The 14839-nt window shown below is 48.9% G+C and overlaps 1 protein-coding gene across 1 annotated transcript in view; it reads left to right on the plus strand.

The window, feature by feature from the left end:
* Nucleotides 1-14329, plus strand: part of CA5A (carbonic anhydrase 5A) — a 32498-nt gene extending 18169 nt beyond the window's left edge. Inside the window, exons 3-7 of the mRNA XM_004437128.3 lie at nucleotides 1592-1710; nucleotides 3856-3951; nucleotides 4103-4165; nucleotides 11230-11385; nucleotides 14164-14329. Of these exons, the coding sequence (XP_004437185.1) occupies nucleotides 1592-1710; nucleotides 3856-3951; nucleotides 4103-4165; nucleotides 11230-11385; nucleotides 14164-14307 (578 nt within the window). The 3' untranslated portion in view covers nucleotides 14308-14329. The remainder of the gene's footprint in view (nucleotides 1-1591; nucleotides 1711-3855; nucleotides 3952-4102; nucleotides 4166-11229; nucleotides 11386-14163) is intronic.
* Nucleotides 14330-14839: the final 510 nt, after the last annotated feature.

A 14839-nucleotide genomic window follows, 5' to 3' on the forward strand; every position in this document is an offset into this window, starting at 1 on the left:
AGACTTCATGATTTACAAAGTTTTTATATATTTGCTGCGGGAAGAGATATTTCTATGCATTTTTTCATTGAGATATAATTCATGTGTGTGTATTCAGGAGACCAGATTACCTCGTAGAACCACAGAACTTCATAACTAGACATTGTAGACCAGCACCCTCATTTTCGAGTGAAGAAAGACAGTGAGAAGCTTTCTGACCTGATCCAGGGCAGAATCACGAGCTGCATCTGTTTGCTAGTTTATAGCTCAGTGCTTTCTGCTACAAATACTTTTTATGGCAAAAACGAAACAGAAAACACCACTGGCCGGTCGTATTTGATACTCTCCATAGCACCCGTCATGCCACTAAATGTTGTCCCTGGTTTTGCCACATGGAGGAGTTGATGCAAGCAAGGCCGCCGCTGGAACTCACCCCATGGCTCTGGAGTGTCCTCCAGGCTAGTCCCAGCCACCCCAGGAGCACAGGTGCTCACTTCCATCAAAAGCGAGATGTCCAACAATGACCATTATATTTGTGGCAATTGTTAGTAGAAACTTGTTAGCAAAGCACAGCCAGAGATGAGCTAAACCACGTGCGTCAGAGTCACCCGGGAGCTCATTAACATGCAGATTCCCGGGACCTCTGGGGTGGCGCCCGCAATTCGGCAGGTTAGAGCCAGATTCCTTGATGACAGATGCTCGCTCACGTCTGAGCCCGTGTGCGTCAGGCTAACAGCTCTTGGGGAGGCCACACTGGGGGTTTAGGGTGACTTAGATAGAGTGTCCCAGTAAAACCTGGTTACACAGGGGACTAGACTGGGCAGGGGCTGCAGAGAGGTCAGCACCAGGGGACAAGGTGGCGCCTTGTATCTCAGAATTGGTTCATTTAAACATCTCGCTCATTTCATGTTAGTTTATGGAATTATTTGGTGATAGAATTTAAGCTGCTATTTTTTTAATCAAAAGATGTCATTTTTGGGGGGGCCGGCCCTGTGGTATAGCGGTTAAGTGCGTGCATTTTGCTTCAGCAGCCCTGGGTTCTCGTGTTCGGATCCCGGGCGCGCACCCACGCACTGCTTGTGGGGCCATGCTGTGGCGGCGTCCCATATATAAAGTAGAGGAAGATGGGTACGGATGTTAGCCCAGGGCCAATCTTCCTCGCGAAAAGAGGAAGATTGGCATCGGATGTTAGCCCAGGACTAATCTACCTCACCAAAAAAAAAAAAAAAAAAAAAGTGATGTCATTTTTTTAAATTAAAGTCTGGAAATCTTATAGGACGGGCACGCACCTCAGAAACAGTTTTTCTTTGCCTTATTGCTGCATGCAGGGGATTGAGGCCCCTACTGTCACCTGGTGGCAGCACTGGAGTCTGCGTTCCCTCGGGCGTTTACTGTGAGTGTGCTTCCGGTCGGCCCCGGGCCAGGTGACGGGGACAGAGGTGAACAGAGAAGATCCCAGCTCTCATGGACGCACCTTTCAGTTTGTCATTTCAGCAGGACATCAATCTCTCTAGAGTGAAATAGTGTGACCTCAAGGTAGACAGTGTCACAGCAACACCACTCCAGCAACTAGACAGACTAACACACCGGTCGCACTGGCTTCCTCCTGTAGGAATCAGCGGTGGCCCCTTGGAAAACCACTACAGATTAAAGCAGTTCCACTTCCACTGGGGAGCCGAGAACGAGTGGGGCTCAGAGCACACGGTGGACGCCCACGTGTACCCAGCAGAGGTTTGTAGACGTCATCCTCGCAGGATGTGGGTGCTTTCTACCTTGACTGGTTGCTCGGAAAGGAAGGGTTTTCCGTCACAGGGGACTCCTAGTGCTCAAACTGGAACAATTGACTGCCCTACCCATTCAATCACACAACTTTCCTAAGAGGAGGGTACTATTAGCACTTTCATTTAACAGAAGAAGAGACTGAGGTTCTGAGTGGTTATGTAACTTGCCAAAGTCAGACAGCTGAGATTCAAGAACCGAGTCTATGCTTTTAGCATCTCACTCAACCGCGAACTTCCTGCTGGTCAGTTACGGACTAGAAGCTTCCTGTCCTTCAAGGCATTCGAGGCCTTCTGTTGAGAATCTGAAAATCTTCACAATAGAGATCTTGTTCTTAAAACAAAGTAGTATTTAACATTCTAAAGTGGGAGTCAGTAAAGCATGTGAGTAGGGACAAATGCTAGGAGCTGGATTTTGTGGTTACGGTGGAGTGACGAGTGGTGCCTTACAGATTACCCCCAATATTTTATTATGAAATTTTTCCAACACACAAAAAAATGGAAACAACCATGCCGTGAGAGCCTGTGAGTTGCCACCAGATCCTATGAATGACATTTTGCCACAGTCGCTTTATCACACCCCTGCCCGGCCCCCACCAGCCACCTGACTCTCTGATGCATTTCCGGTTACAGACTGTTCCCCCTCACCTTGCTGTGGCCGCTGTGCGGAAGGAACACTGTAGTGAAAGTGGAACTAGAGGCCAGGCAACCCGAAACACGAAAATCACCTGTGATCACACACCCAGAGTGTCTAAAATAGGGAGTTACGTCCATTGCTATAATCATATTTACAAGTATGACAAAAATGGAGGAATACTGGCTTGCCATATGCTCCCTTTTCTTTAACAGCATACCTTTTATCTTAGTAGCTATGTATCTACACCGTGGTTTTTAATGAACAGATATTTTAACAGAGGAGGTTGTTGCAATTTATTAGCAGAGAAGAAGATCAGCACTCAGGACCCCCAGGGCCTCTCCCTCAGTCGCACTGAGCAGGGGCTGTGGCTCATCCTGGCCATGCCTCTGGCCCACGCTGGAGCATGCCGTTCCCTGTGGGGTTGGGAAGGCCAAGCCAGCTCTAAAAGTGGGGTCTGCTAAGGAAGAAGGCTGCAGTCGGGGCCAGGGGGCTAGCCGTCTGCTTCTGGGAGACTGCCCTAGGACAGTGGGCGGGGGGTTCAGGTGAGCTACTGACGGGATGGGAGAGGCCACACCACCGTCATGATCCCCGAAGTGCCAGGCCAGGGACACCGGGGCTTGTTGGGAGTGAGGTGCCAAGCCAGGCACACGTGGGCAGAGGCCCCTGAGCCCTGGAATCCAGCTGCTGCTCTGGGGAGGGAGGGTCTTGACCACGAGAGGCCACAAGGCTTTCTGCGCTCTGGCTTGGTCACCATTCAGAAAGGCTTCGCCACAACCCATGCCCGTAGAAGGAAATATGTACAGACACCCAGGCGCCTTCTAGGTTCTGAGCCAGTCAGCACCGTCAGGACCACGTGCTCTTGTCACAGAATCCCAAGTCAGGCCCGGGTGTGCGGGTTCTGCCTCCTGCTCGCCAGAGACCCAGGAAAGCCCCTTTCCCCAGCCCAGCCTCACCCTTGATTCAGATCCTTCTCACTGGCCAATCCGGATGCCGAGTTTGGACTTAGGAAAACAGAAGGGGATGTAAACTAAAGACATAGATGAAGTTCAGGGGAGGGTGACATATATAGAAGGAAAAAAATGCAACATTGGGAGCATACACTAAAAAGTTATTCGTTGTTTATCTGAAATTCAAATTTAACTGAGTCCTGTATTTACCTGGCAGCCCTTGTTCAACGATGTCTGAGAGCAGCAAATAGTCCAACCGCCCGTTTCTGTTTTATAAAGTTAAAACGAGCCTCCTTTCCCCCCACCAGAAACGCCGAGGCCCTTACTCTCCGTGGTTTCGTCAAGGTCTCTGGAGCTCCAGACCCGAGGGGGTGCCAGCATCCCTCAGGCTGGGCTGTGACACTGAATTCATTAAAATCGTTAAGGACACATAGGTGTGCCCCACAGAAGGAGGAACAGCTGTTTCATTTCTTGCTGATCGTGATAAGTGTCAGTTCTCTCTGCTGTGTTCCAGCTGCATTTAGTCCACTGGAATTCTGTGAAATACCGAAGTTACAGGGAAGCTGTACTGGGAGACAGCGGCCTGGCGGTGATCGGCGTCTTCTTAAAGGTAGTTGGGCGAGGGCGTAGCTCTCCCGGTGAAGAAAGGCGTGTGCGGTAACCGAGAGCTGCCTTTAACCACAGCCTATTGAGAAGGAAGGGTGCTGTCATCTTATCTTCCGCCTTTTCAAACCAACATTCCCTGTGTCTGTGCCATGCAGCTGGGCACCCATCACGAGGGGCTGCAGAAGCTGGTGGAAGTCTTGCCGGAAATAAGGCATAAGGTAAACGTATTTTGAAATTTTGAAATATTCACGTATTTTGAAATCAGCATGATTGGAAAAGCATAATTGTTCAGAGTAATGACTCGTTTGCAAGGGAGAAAAACCGATTTGTTGGCAAGAGCATTGCAGAGGGGATCTGAGGCCAGGTCTCAGAAGGAAACTCGCTGGGGCTGATTCCAGTCGTGTCTCTCGCTGGCCCACACTCTGACCTCGAATGCGTCCCTGCTGTCCTCGGGGCCTCTCCCTCTGCAGTATAATACGGGTGGTGGACTCGAACTGAGTTTCCCAAAATTGAGTCAATCAGGCAGCATCTTGAAGATTTTTGCTATGTCCACCCGCCAGCGGCGCTATTATTTACTTAATATTTTTCCTTAAATTGACCCACTTTTAAAAATCCTTAGCCTGTCCCAGGCAATGACATCCACTAGTGATAACATTTGCTTTAAAACCGATTGAAATAAATACCTACGTATTAACATTTGAGAGTGCCTGCCTGCGTGTTCCCTAGCACACTCCTCGGGAGGGAACTTGGGATCGCCCAGGAGGACCTGGAGGTGGGAAGGAGGGAAAGTCCTCTAAACCCACCCCTCGCTCGTGGCAGTGAATCTTTGCCCAGCTCCTTGTATGCCTTGCTGTTAAGCACAGCTCCAAAGATGGCGAGGAGAACAGGTTAGCTTTTCTCCAACATCAGCTGAGAAAGGACTTTGATGGAGAAATGGAAATTCCAAAGAAACGTGGTTTATTTATTTGGTACCAAACAAAAGAATTCCGAGAAGGAAGGAGTCACCGTGGTCCTTGGACGTGGAGACGGACGGGGGCTCCCGACCTGTCTTAACAATGGCGAGAGCGGCTCCAGAGGCAAGCTGAGGGGCCGGCCCTTCCTCCGCCGGTTCACAGGGGCTGTTTGATCTGTGTGGTGCCTTCTCCTTGATGTTGACCTCCAGGCTGGCTCATGGGACCCGGACCAGATCGCCCCCCGCTGCCCTGTCCACCAGCTCAGGAACTCGTCAAGGTCAGGGTGCTGAGAGCATCCTTTTCCTCACTGGTCTGCAGCCAGAGTAAACCTGGGATGTTTTCCCCACCAGCATCCACCTCCCGTATGGCATGGTCCCCACCTCTTGGTGGGAGAGACAAGAGCTGGCAGTGAGGTGCTGTTTACTTAGGGGCTGTCTTCCTTCCACGGAAGGCTCTGGAGAGTTTCTTTCCCACAGGCTAACTCAGTGTCTTCTGGGCAAACCACACAGGAGAAATGGTGTCCCTGGGAGATAGAGGACGCTGCCTGGGGCTCAGTTCTGGTCCTGATGCTCATCTTTGGGCCTCAATTTCCTCCCCTGGAAAAGAAGAGTTAGACTTTTAAGAGACAAATGGTCCAGCCTTGGAGGGCAGGAGTCTGTGCTTCGTGGCTTGGGGAGTGCAATCCAGTTCCAGCCATTTGTCACAGTTTGCACTCCATCCTGGGTTCCCCCAACATCTGGGTCAATTTTTAGAGTTTGCAACGTTGTAAGTCCCCTCTGCGATGTACAGTTCTACAGGTTTTGACAAGTGTGTAGAGTCATGGTCCCCCACACAGAACCATACAGCACGCTCTGTCTTGTGGCCTTTTAGAGCCAAGCCCCCGACCCTAGGGGAGCACTGGTCCATTTCCACCCCTATAGTTCTGCCTTTTCTCCCCCGTTTTCATTCTCCCTTGCTGTATTGCACGGAACTTTCTCTGCAAGCTACTTTTCCTCCTTCTGAAGTGGGATGCTCATAAATAGAAAAGAGAACTATGCATCAACCCCCTTCTCTCAGAGAAGACGTCCGGAACAGGCACCCATCCACCAGCAGCTGGTCTGTCTGTACTCGAGATGGACGGGTGGTCTCAGCCACACCATGTGCTCCAGAGTACCACTCAGCCCCCCAGGCTGATGGACACACAAAGGAGGGGACTTGACTTGCTCCGGGGGCCCCAAGGCAGAGCAGCTTTCTCACTCACAGGGCAGCTCTGAACCCTAACATGCTTTAGAGACAGGACACAGAGGTCCTGGGAATGTTGCTGGAAATATGTAGATGTCCTCTCAGAGTCTTAATTGGCAAGAAACCAACGGTAGGCATGGCAGTTGGGTCCATCCGTCTGCTCCTCCTCGTGATCTGCTGCCTTCACCTCAACCGCTGCGGCCCTGAGGTGGGAGGAACCAGCCCCGGCTTTGGGACGGGACAGACCTCCTGTAGCATGTGGGTTCTGCCACTGTCTAATTATGTGGCTTTGAGAAAGTCACTTATATATGTCCTACTTTCTTCATCAATAAAATAGAAATACCTCTCAAATGGTGGTTCTGAAAATTCAAAGCCACGGAAGGCGTCTGGCAGGTCAGTGCCTTTGGGCTGCGGACAGGGGAGGAGGATTTACTCGTCCCCGAACATCCACTGGTCCTTTTTGCATTTGTCCCCTGTGCACACGTGACCTGTCTCCTTCAAGAATTGACTAGACAACACAATGGAATATTACTCAGCCGTGAATAGGAACGAAGCACGGACACATGCTACAACGTGGATGAGCCTTGAAGATATTCTGCTGAGTGAAAGAAGCCAGACACAAAAGGCCACATATTAGATGATTCTGTTTATAGGAAGTGTCCAGTATAGGCAAATCCATGAGAACAGAAAGCAGATTAGTGGGCCCTTGGAGGGATAGGTGGGCGTGGGGGTTGGGGTAGGGATAGCTAAAGAGTATTTCCTGGGTTTTTTTTTCTGGGGTTCTTTTTAGAGGTAGTGAAATGTTCTAAAATTGACTGGTGATGGTTGCACATATCTATCTGTGAATATACTAAAAGCCACAGAATTGTACACTTTAAGTGGGTGAATTCTATGCTATGTGACATATATTTCAATAATGCTGTTTTTAAGACATTAACCAGACAATTAATTACAAAGTGGAATGCCGGGCACGTGAGGCGATTCGTAAGCGTCTGTCTCTGTGAATCAATTTACTTCCTTCCCTTTGGCAGCTTAACTAACATCCCCGGTTCCAACTGGTGAAAGTCAGCAGCTAGGGGACAAGCCAGGTGGTGTGGGCCACTTGCTTTCGCCTTTGCAGGCTGGGTGGAAGGACTCAGCTGGGCAGGGAGGCCTCCTGCCTTGGGGACGAGGGAATGTCTGTGCTTGAACATCCTCCTGATGGGCTGGGCACGGGGCTGGGTCTGGAGCTGAGGCTGTTATGACCGGGTCTGGTTAGTGTGACGTTGCTTCCAGGCCTGTTCCCTAAGCCTTTCAGGCTCACCAGCTCTACAGGGGGTGGAGGCCACTGTTCTGGGCCTGCCACCCTGAGGGACCCCGAGGGATACTTTCCTCTCTGAGCAAAAGCCTGCTCGGTACCTTTGGCAATGAGACAGAGACTGGCTAGGAGGCTCTCCTTTCTCTTTACTCCTCCACCCCCTAGGGCCATGCTGAGCAGCGTCCACACAGCAGCCCCAATGCTCCTGCCTCTGCTGGTGGATTTCTTTAGGGGTCCCCATCCCCAGGCAGAAGCAGGGGTGTCCCTGTCTGCAGGCTCTCTGCTCCCTTCCCCAGTCTCTTTTTATTGCTTTTGTGTCTCATTTACTCATTCCAGCCATGTGGCCTCTTTGCTGTTCCTCAAGCCCATCAGGCCACACCCTGCCTCAGGGCCTTTGCACTGGCTGTGTCTGCTTCCTAGAAGGCTCTTCTCCTGAAACCTGCATGGCCGATTCCTTCACCTCCTCCATGTCTTTGCTCAAATGTCACCTTCCCAGTGAGGCCTTCGGGACCACCCCTCTTAAAATGCCAGGCCCACCCTTGCGTTTCTTATCCTGCTGTCCTACTTTATTCTGCTCCATCACACTTATCACCATGTAAACTGCTAGATACGACTGACTTATTTAGCGTGCCGTCTGCTTCCCTCCAGTGAAAGGTGAATGCCCTGAGGGCGGTGGTCATCTGCCTCATTTGCTATGGTACCTCCAGTGCCTAAGACAGAGTGGGTTTACCATAGGTGCTCAACAAACAGCTGTGAGTGGACGAATGAGTGGTGGCAGCCCACCGGAGTCAACAGACAGCCGCGAGCGGATGAACGCGTGGTGGCAGCCCACTGGAGTCACTTGGAACTCAGAGATGCAGGTTTCTCTCTCTCCTTTTATAAAACACGGAAAGCAAGCAAACCTGAATTCTGAACCAAGGGTTCCCCCAGGCAGGCAATGTGCTGAACGGAACCCCTCCTGGAAGCAGCACAGAGAGGCTGGCACACAATCGTCGAGAACAACGGTGCAGGCCCATCACTCCCGCCCACTGCCAAGGAGGAGGAAGATCCTGGCATGAGGGTCAGGGAGTCCCGCTCAACAAACTGCGTCCTCCTGAGTGTGTGGCATTGCCACGTGCGTACATCAGGAAGGGCTGCTGTGAACCGAAGACCAGCTCTCTTAAAAGTGATATTTTCTGGTGCAGTCGCTGTGGAAAACAGTCTGGTGGCTCCTCAAAAAATAAAACATAGGGGGCCGGCCCAGTAGTGTAGTGGTTAAGTTCGTGCGCTCCGCTTCAGCAGCCCAGAGTATGCGGGTTTGGATCCCAGGTGCAGACCTACGCCCCACTCATCAGGCCAAGCTGTGGGGGCATCCCATATACAAAGTAGAGGAAGATGGGCACAGATGTTAGCTCAGGGCTAATCTTCCTCAGGAAAAAGAGGAGGATTGGCAATGGATGTTAGCTCAGAGCCAGTCTTCCTCACACACACACAAAAACTAAACATAGAATTACCGTAGGATCCAGCCATTCCACTTCTGTGTATACACGCCAAATAATTAAAAGCAGACCTAGAAGAGATATTGGTACATCCATGTTCACAACAGCCAAAAAGTGGAAGCAACCCAAGTGTTCCTCAATGGGTGAAAGGATAAACAAAATGTGGTCCATCCACACAATTGAATATTATTAAGCCTTAAAAAGGGAGGAAATTCTGACACCTGCTACAACATGGACGGATCTTGAGGACATTATGCTGAGTGAAATAAGCAAGTCGCAAAAAGACAAATACCGTAGGATTCCACTTACATGAGGCACCTAGAGTCGTCAGATTCACAGAGACAGAAAGTAGGATGGTGGTGCCAGGGGCTGGGGCAGGGGTGGGGAGTGAGTGTTTAATGGGGACAGAGTTTCAGTTTGGGAAGATGGAAAAGTTGTGGAGATGGATGGTGGTGATGGTTGCACAACAATGTGAGTGCAATTAACGCCACTGACCTGTATACTTAAAAATGGTTAAAATGATAAATTTTATGTTATGTATGTTATTTAACCACAATGTTTTTAAGTTTAATATTTTCACAGCCAAGGTATACGACAGTGAATAACTTTAAAAGGAGAAAAGGAGCATTTGGTGGGAATCCCTGCTCTGTACGGAAGGGTCACATTTTCTTTTTTTTTCTTTGCCAACATTTGTTTTATTGATTTTTATTTATTTATTTATTTTTATTGTGAAATTTTTGTTGTACATTATTGTTTATCAGTCACCATATAAATGCATCCTTCCACCCCTTATGCCCACCCCCCACCCCTCCTAGCCCCGGGTAACCACCAAACAATTCTATCTGTCCGTGTGTTGGTTTATCTTCCACATATGAGTGAAATCATGCACTGTTTGTCCTTCTCTTTCTGGCTTATTTCACTTAACATAATACCCTCCAGGTCCATCCATGTTGTTGCAAATGGGACGATTTTGTCTTTCTTTATGGGCTGAGTAGTATTCCATGGTATATATATACTGCATCTTCTTTATCCAATCCTCAGTCGAGGGACACTTGGGTTGCTTTCATGTCTTGACTATAGTACATAATGCTGCGATGAACACAGGGGTGCATAAGCCTCTTTGGATTGTTGATTTCAGGTTCATTGGGTAGATACCCAGTAGTGAGACAGCTGGATCATAAGGTATTTCTATTTTTAATTTTTTGAGGAATCTCCATACTGTTTTCCATAGGGGCTGTGCCGGTTTGCGTTCCCACCAGCAGTGGATTAGGGTTCCCATTTCTCCACAGCCTCTCCAGCATTTGTTGCTTTTTGTCTTGGTGATTATAGCCATTCTAACAGGTGTAAGATGATATCTTAGTGTGGCTTTGATTTGCATTTCCCTGATGACGAGTGATGTTGAGCATCTTTTCATGTGCCTATTGGCCATCTGTATATCTTCTTTGGAGAAGTGTCTGTTCATTTCTTCTGCCCATCTTTTGATTGGGTTGTTTGTTTTTTTGTTATTCAGTTGTGTGAGTTCTTTATATATTTTGGAGATTAATCCCTTGTCAGATATATGGTTTGCAAATATTTTTTCCCAGCTGGTGGGTTCCCTATTCATTTTGATCCTGGTTTCATTTGCCTTGTAGAAGCTCTTTAATCTGATGAAGTCCCACTAGTTTATTTTTTCTTTTGTTTCCCTTATCTGAGTGGACATAGAATTCAAGAAGATCCCTTTATGGCTGATGACGAGTAGTGTACTACCTATACTTTCCTCCAGGAGTTTTATAGTTTCGGGTCTCACCTTCAGGTCTTTGATCCATTTTGAGTTAATTTTTGTGTATGGTGAGAGAAGATGGTTTACTTTCATTCTTTTGCAAGTGGCTGTCCAGTTTTCCCAGCACCGTTTATTGAGGAGACTTTCCTTTCTCCACTGTGTGTCTTTAGCTCCTTTGTCAAAGATTAGCTGCCCATAGATATGAGGTTTTATTTCTGGGCTTTCAATTCTGTTCCATTGATCTGTGTGTCTGTTTTTGTACCAGTACCATGCTGTTTTAATTACTATGGCTTTGTAGTATGTTTTGAAGTCAGGGATTGTGATGCCTCCAGCCTTGTTCTTCTTTTTCAGGATTGCTTTAGCTGTACGGGGTCTTTTGTTGCCCCAAACACTTTCTTGTTACTGCTTCCAAATGTGACAACCGCGGCCCCACAGCCTTTATCTCAGGGAACACACACCCCTCCGAGCGACGTGACAGACACGTCGCTGAGATAAAGATGGAGCCCGTTGCCTTCCCTCCTGCGTCTCCTCCACCTCCACTGAGAACTGATGCGCTTGTGGTCTCATCTCTCAGCATGCACGGGCACCTGTGGGTCCCTTCGAGCCCTCCTGTCTGCTGCCTACCTGCCGAGATTATTGGACCTACCCGGGCTCCCTCACTACTCCTCCACTAACCGAGTCGGTCACCTGGATCATCCAGAGGAAGCCCATTGAAGTGGCCCAGAGCCAGGTGAGCTGCCCCAGTAATGGTATAGTAGGACTGTGTTGAAGAAATTCCCTTGTTTGGCAGTGTCAATAAGATTGTGAACAAGCGTCATGGAGTTTTATTCTTTGGTGCATGTTAGATGTTCCTGCACAAGAAGAATTTTCCAACTGAAACAGGAGCTTGTTGAGATTGAACAGAAGTTCCTTATAACACGGCTCTTGTTCTGACCTTGAGACATTAGTGTGCGAGAGGGAGAGAGAGAGAGGGACAGAGAGAGACAGGAAGGGGAGAGAGAGACAGAGTCAGAGAGAAAGAGGGAAGAGGGGGAGGGAGAGGAAGCTGACATGAGGGGTACAGCTGTAGCTCATGGCTCCCGTGAACTGTGAGTGGTGCAGGATGCAGGCGTGGCAAGCAGCCCTGACGACAAACGGTTGAACCAAGTCAGTGCTTGCTCTTCAGTCTGTTTTGGGGGGAAGTGACTTTAAAAGAACAGAAGTGACATTATAATTGGGACATGGGTCCTTGCCCATAATGGACCTCAGTAAGTATTTGTCGATGAATAAATTAAGCAAGAAAGGGGTGTCGTAGATGGATGCTGGAAAGCTGTGAAAGAAGTAGGATCATTGAGGGAGAGAAGAAAATTTTAGAGTTTGTTCCGCTTCTTTGGATGCAAGAACAGTAAGAAATTGGGGTTGCAGAGGGTTTTCTCACATGCTGTTTTAAGAAGTTATGGAACTAGACATGCTGAGAGGAAATTCCAGAAGGATTGTGTTAGTCCGCTATTGCTTCCGTAATGCTGCATAACAAACCACCGCAAAACTCAACAGCTTATAACAAGCCTGTCGTTTTCCTGCTCACGGGTCTATGGATTGGCTGGGGAAGCTCTGCTCTAGGCTGTTTTTGGGGGTGGGGTGGGGCCCAATGTCTCTCATGCTTCTTGAACCAGTGGCTGCCCAAGTCTGGTTCACAAGGTAAATGACAGAAAGGCAAAAGACAAGCCACACGGCACATGCACAGGCCTCTGCTTACATCACACCCGCTCACACCCCATTGGCCAAAGCAAGTCGCAGTGGCCAGGCCAACATCAGTGGAGCAGGAGGAGGTGAGTGTTTGCTGAGCAATGCCCCTATCTGTCACACAGATACACCCCGAAATATCAGGGCTGGTTGTCCCAGGATCATAGGTCTGCAGTGGTTTTTATCTTCTTCCTTTTCCTTATCTAAATACGCTAATTTTTTTTTTTTTGCCTGAAATGAGTAGATATTACTTGTATGCTTTTTAGAAAAGTTATAGTATATTTTTCTCTGGAAATCTCAAGGACCTGGAGAAAGTCTGTCGGTCTAGGGCAGTTCGGAGTTTAGGAATGATTATGCAGCAAGCTCACAGCCTCTATTCCATCCCCTGCCCAGGGCAGACATTACTAATCAACCACTTTCCTCTTTCTGGGGGCTCTAAATGAGCTCTTAGAGAGTCTTCTAGCCTCACAATTCTGTGAAAACATTCTCTTACTTAAAAGTCATAAAATGATGCCATTTGCTTTGCAGGGCTGAACTTGGAGATGTGGGGTGCAGGTTACCCCCATTCCCCCACACCAGAAGTGTTACAGACATGAGGAAGGCCTTGCTTGAAAAATGGCCCCTGTCACCCAGACCCCTTCTGTCACCAAGCATGTAATAAGCCCCCGTAATGGGTCAGGTGTTGTAGCAGGAGAGAGTGGGAGAGGCCTAGGAATGGTGGACGTCAGAAGCAATGATGAAGTGTCTGCACACTGCTGTCTGGAGGGAAGGTAGCAACAGAAGTTAGTAGTTTTCAGGCTGAGTGGCATACAAACATGCAGAGCAGAAGCCCCTACCCTGGCCAGGGAGCAAGTGCAGGCACCCCTGGATGGGGTGGGGAGGAGTCTGCCAGGCGGGGGAGAGGAGCTGGGCTGCATCTCTAAGAGAGTCAATAACATGTGTAAAGCAAGAACACACTGGATGACACACTGTGCTGAGTGCCTGGGAGACTGTACACCGCACCCCACACAACTCCAGGGGGGCCCCATCGGTGCAATAAATGGTCACTACGAGATCTCATCCCAGTTCTGTATTTAATTAGACACTTGAGTTGTTCTCACAGAGCTCATCAAAATATTCTGAGAACAGATGTGATGACACATAAACATTCGCTTTAATTCCTTGGGTGAAAAACAAATCCAGTGTTACTTTAGCATTTATACTGTATGTATTAATTTAGCATTTATATTGTTTGTATTAGTTTAGCATTTATATTGTATATATTGGTTATCTATTGCTATGTAACAAATAGCTCCAAACTTTAATGGCTTAAGGAAACCATAACCATTTATTGTCTCTCTGAGTAGCTGTGGGTCAGAATTTTGGGTGGCCCTGGCCTGAGGTCTCTCATGGAGTTGCCGTCAGATGTTGACTGGGGTGGTGGGTACCTGAGAGCTTGCCTGGGCTAGAGGACTCACTTCCAAAGTGGCTCACGCAAGTGGCTGGCACGTTGGTGCTCCCTGTTGGCTGGGGGCCTCAGGTCCTCTCCCAAGGGCCTCTCTGTGGGGCTGCTTGAGTGTCTTCACAACATGGCAGCTGGCTTCCCCAGAGCAAGGACCCAAGAGGAAAGGTGGAAGCTGCAGTGCCTTTGCTGACCCAGCTCGGGAGTCAGTCCCATCATGTTGTATTGGCCGTACAGGGCCAAGCCTGATTCAACGTGGGAGGGACTGCACAGGCCAGAGGGATACCTGGGGGCTGGCTCACTCTGTACCTGCACCCAGGTTACTCTGGCTGCTCTCCATTCCAGCTGGCCGCGTTTCGCACACTCCTGTTTTCCGCACTTGGTGAAGAAGAGAAAAAGATGGTGAACAACTACCGCCCACTTCAACCCCTGATGAACCGGAAGGTCCGTTCATCCTTCCAGGCTACTGAAGAGGGCACAGGATCCTAAATTCATTACATACAAGTTAATGGGTAGAACAAGCTTTAAAAAGAGGAAGTATTATGTTCCAAGTTTCATGGTCTGATCAGATGTAACCTCTGAAATTAAAAAGAAAGAGATCATTGTTTTAGTCAAGGTACTTTTCAGTTGCAAAGAAAACAAATCACTTCAAAGAAGCTTAAGTGCGATGGGGAAGGAATCCTGGGACACGGAGTATCTCAGGGGACCGACGGCAGTGCACAGTGGCCTCAGGGGGCCAAGCACGCCCCCACTGACCGAGGTCGTCCGCCCAGCCCTCTTGCAGTTCCGTGCTTTCCTCTCTGCAGACCGGCACCCTCTGTTTCTCCACACTCATGGCCACCCCAGAGTCCCCAGGCAACAGAGTCTGGGACTAACATCCTTCTTTCCTAATTCCAAATTCCTGGATGTATCAGTGTCCTGGGGCTTCTGTAACAAATGACCACACACTGGCGGGACGTAGAGGGGATTGTTAAACAACAGAAATGTATTTTCCCACAGTTGTGAGACGGAAGTTCAAGAT

This window comes from Ceratotherium simum, chromosome 30, assembly GCF_057802395.1.
Source record: "Ceratotherium simum simum isolate JZ-2026a chromosome 30, ASM5780239v1, whole genome shotgun sequence".
NCBI classification, from domain to species: domain Eukaryota; kingdom Metazoa; phylum Chordata; class Mammalia; order Perissodactyla; family Rhinocerotidae; genus Ceratotherium; species Ceratotherium simum.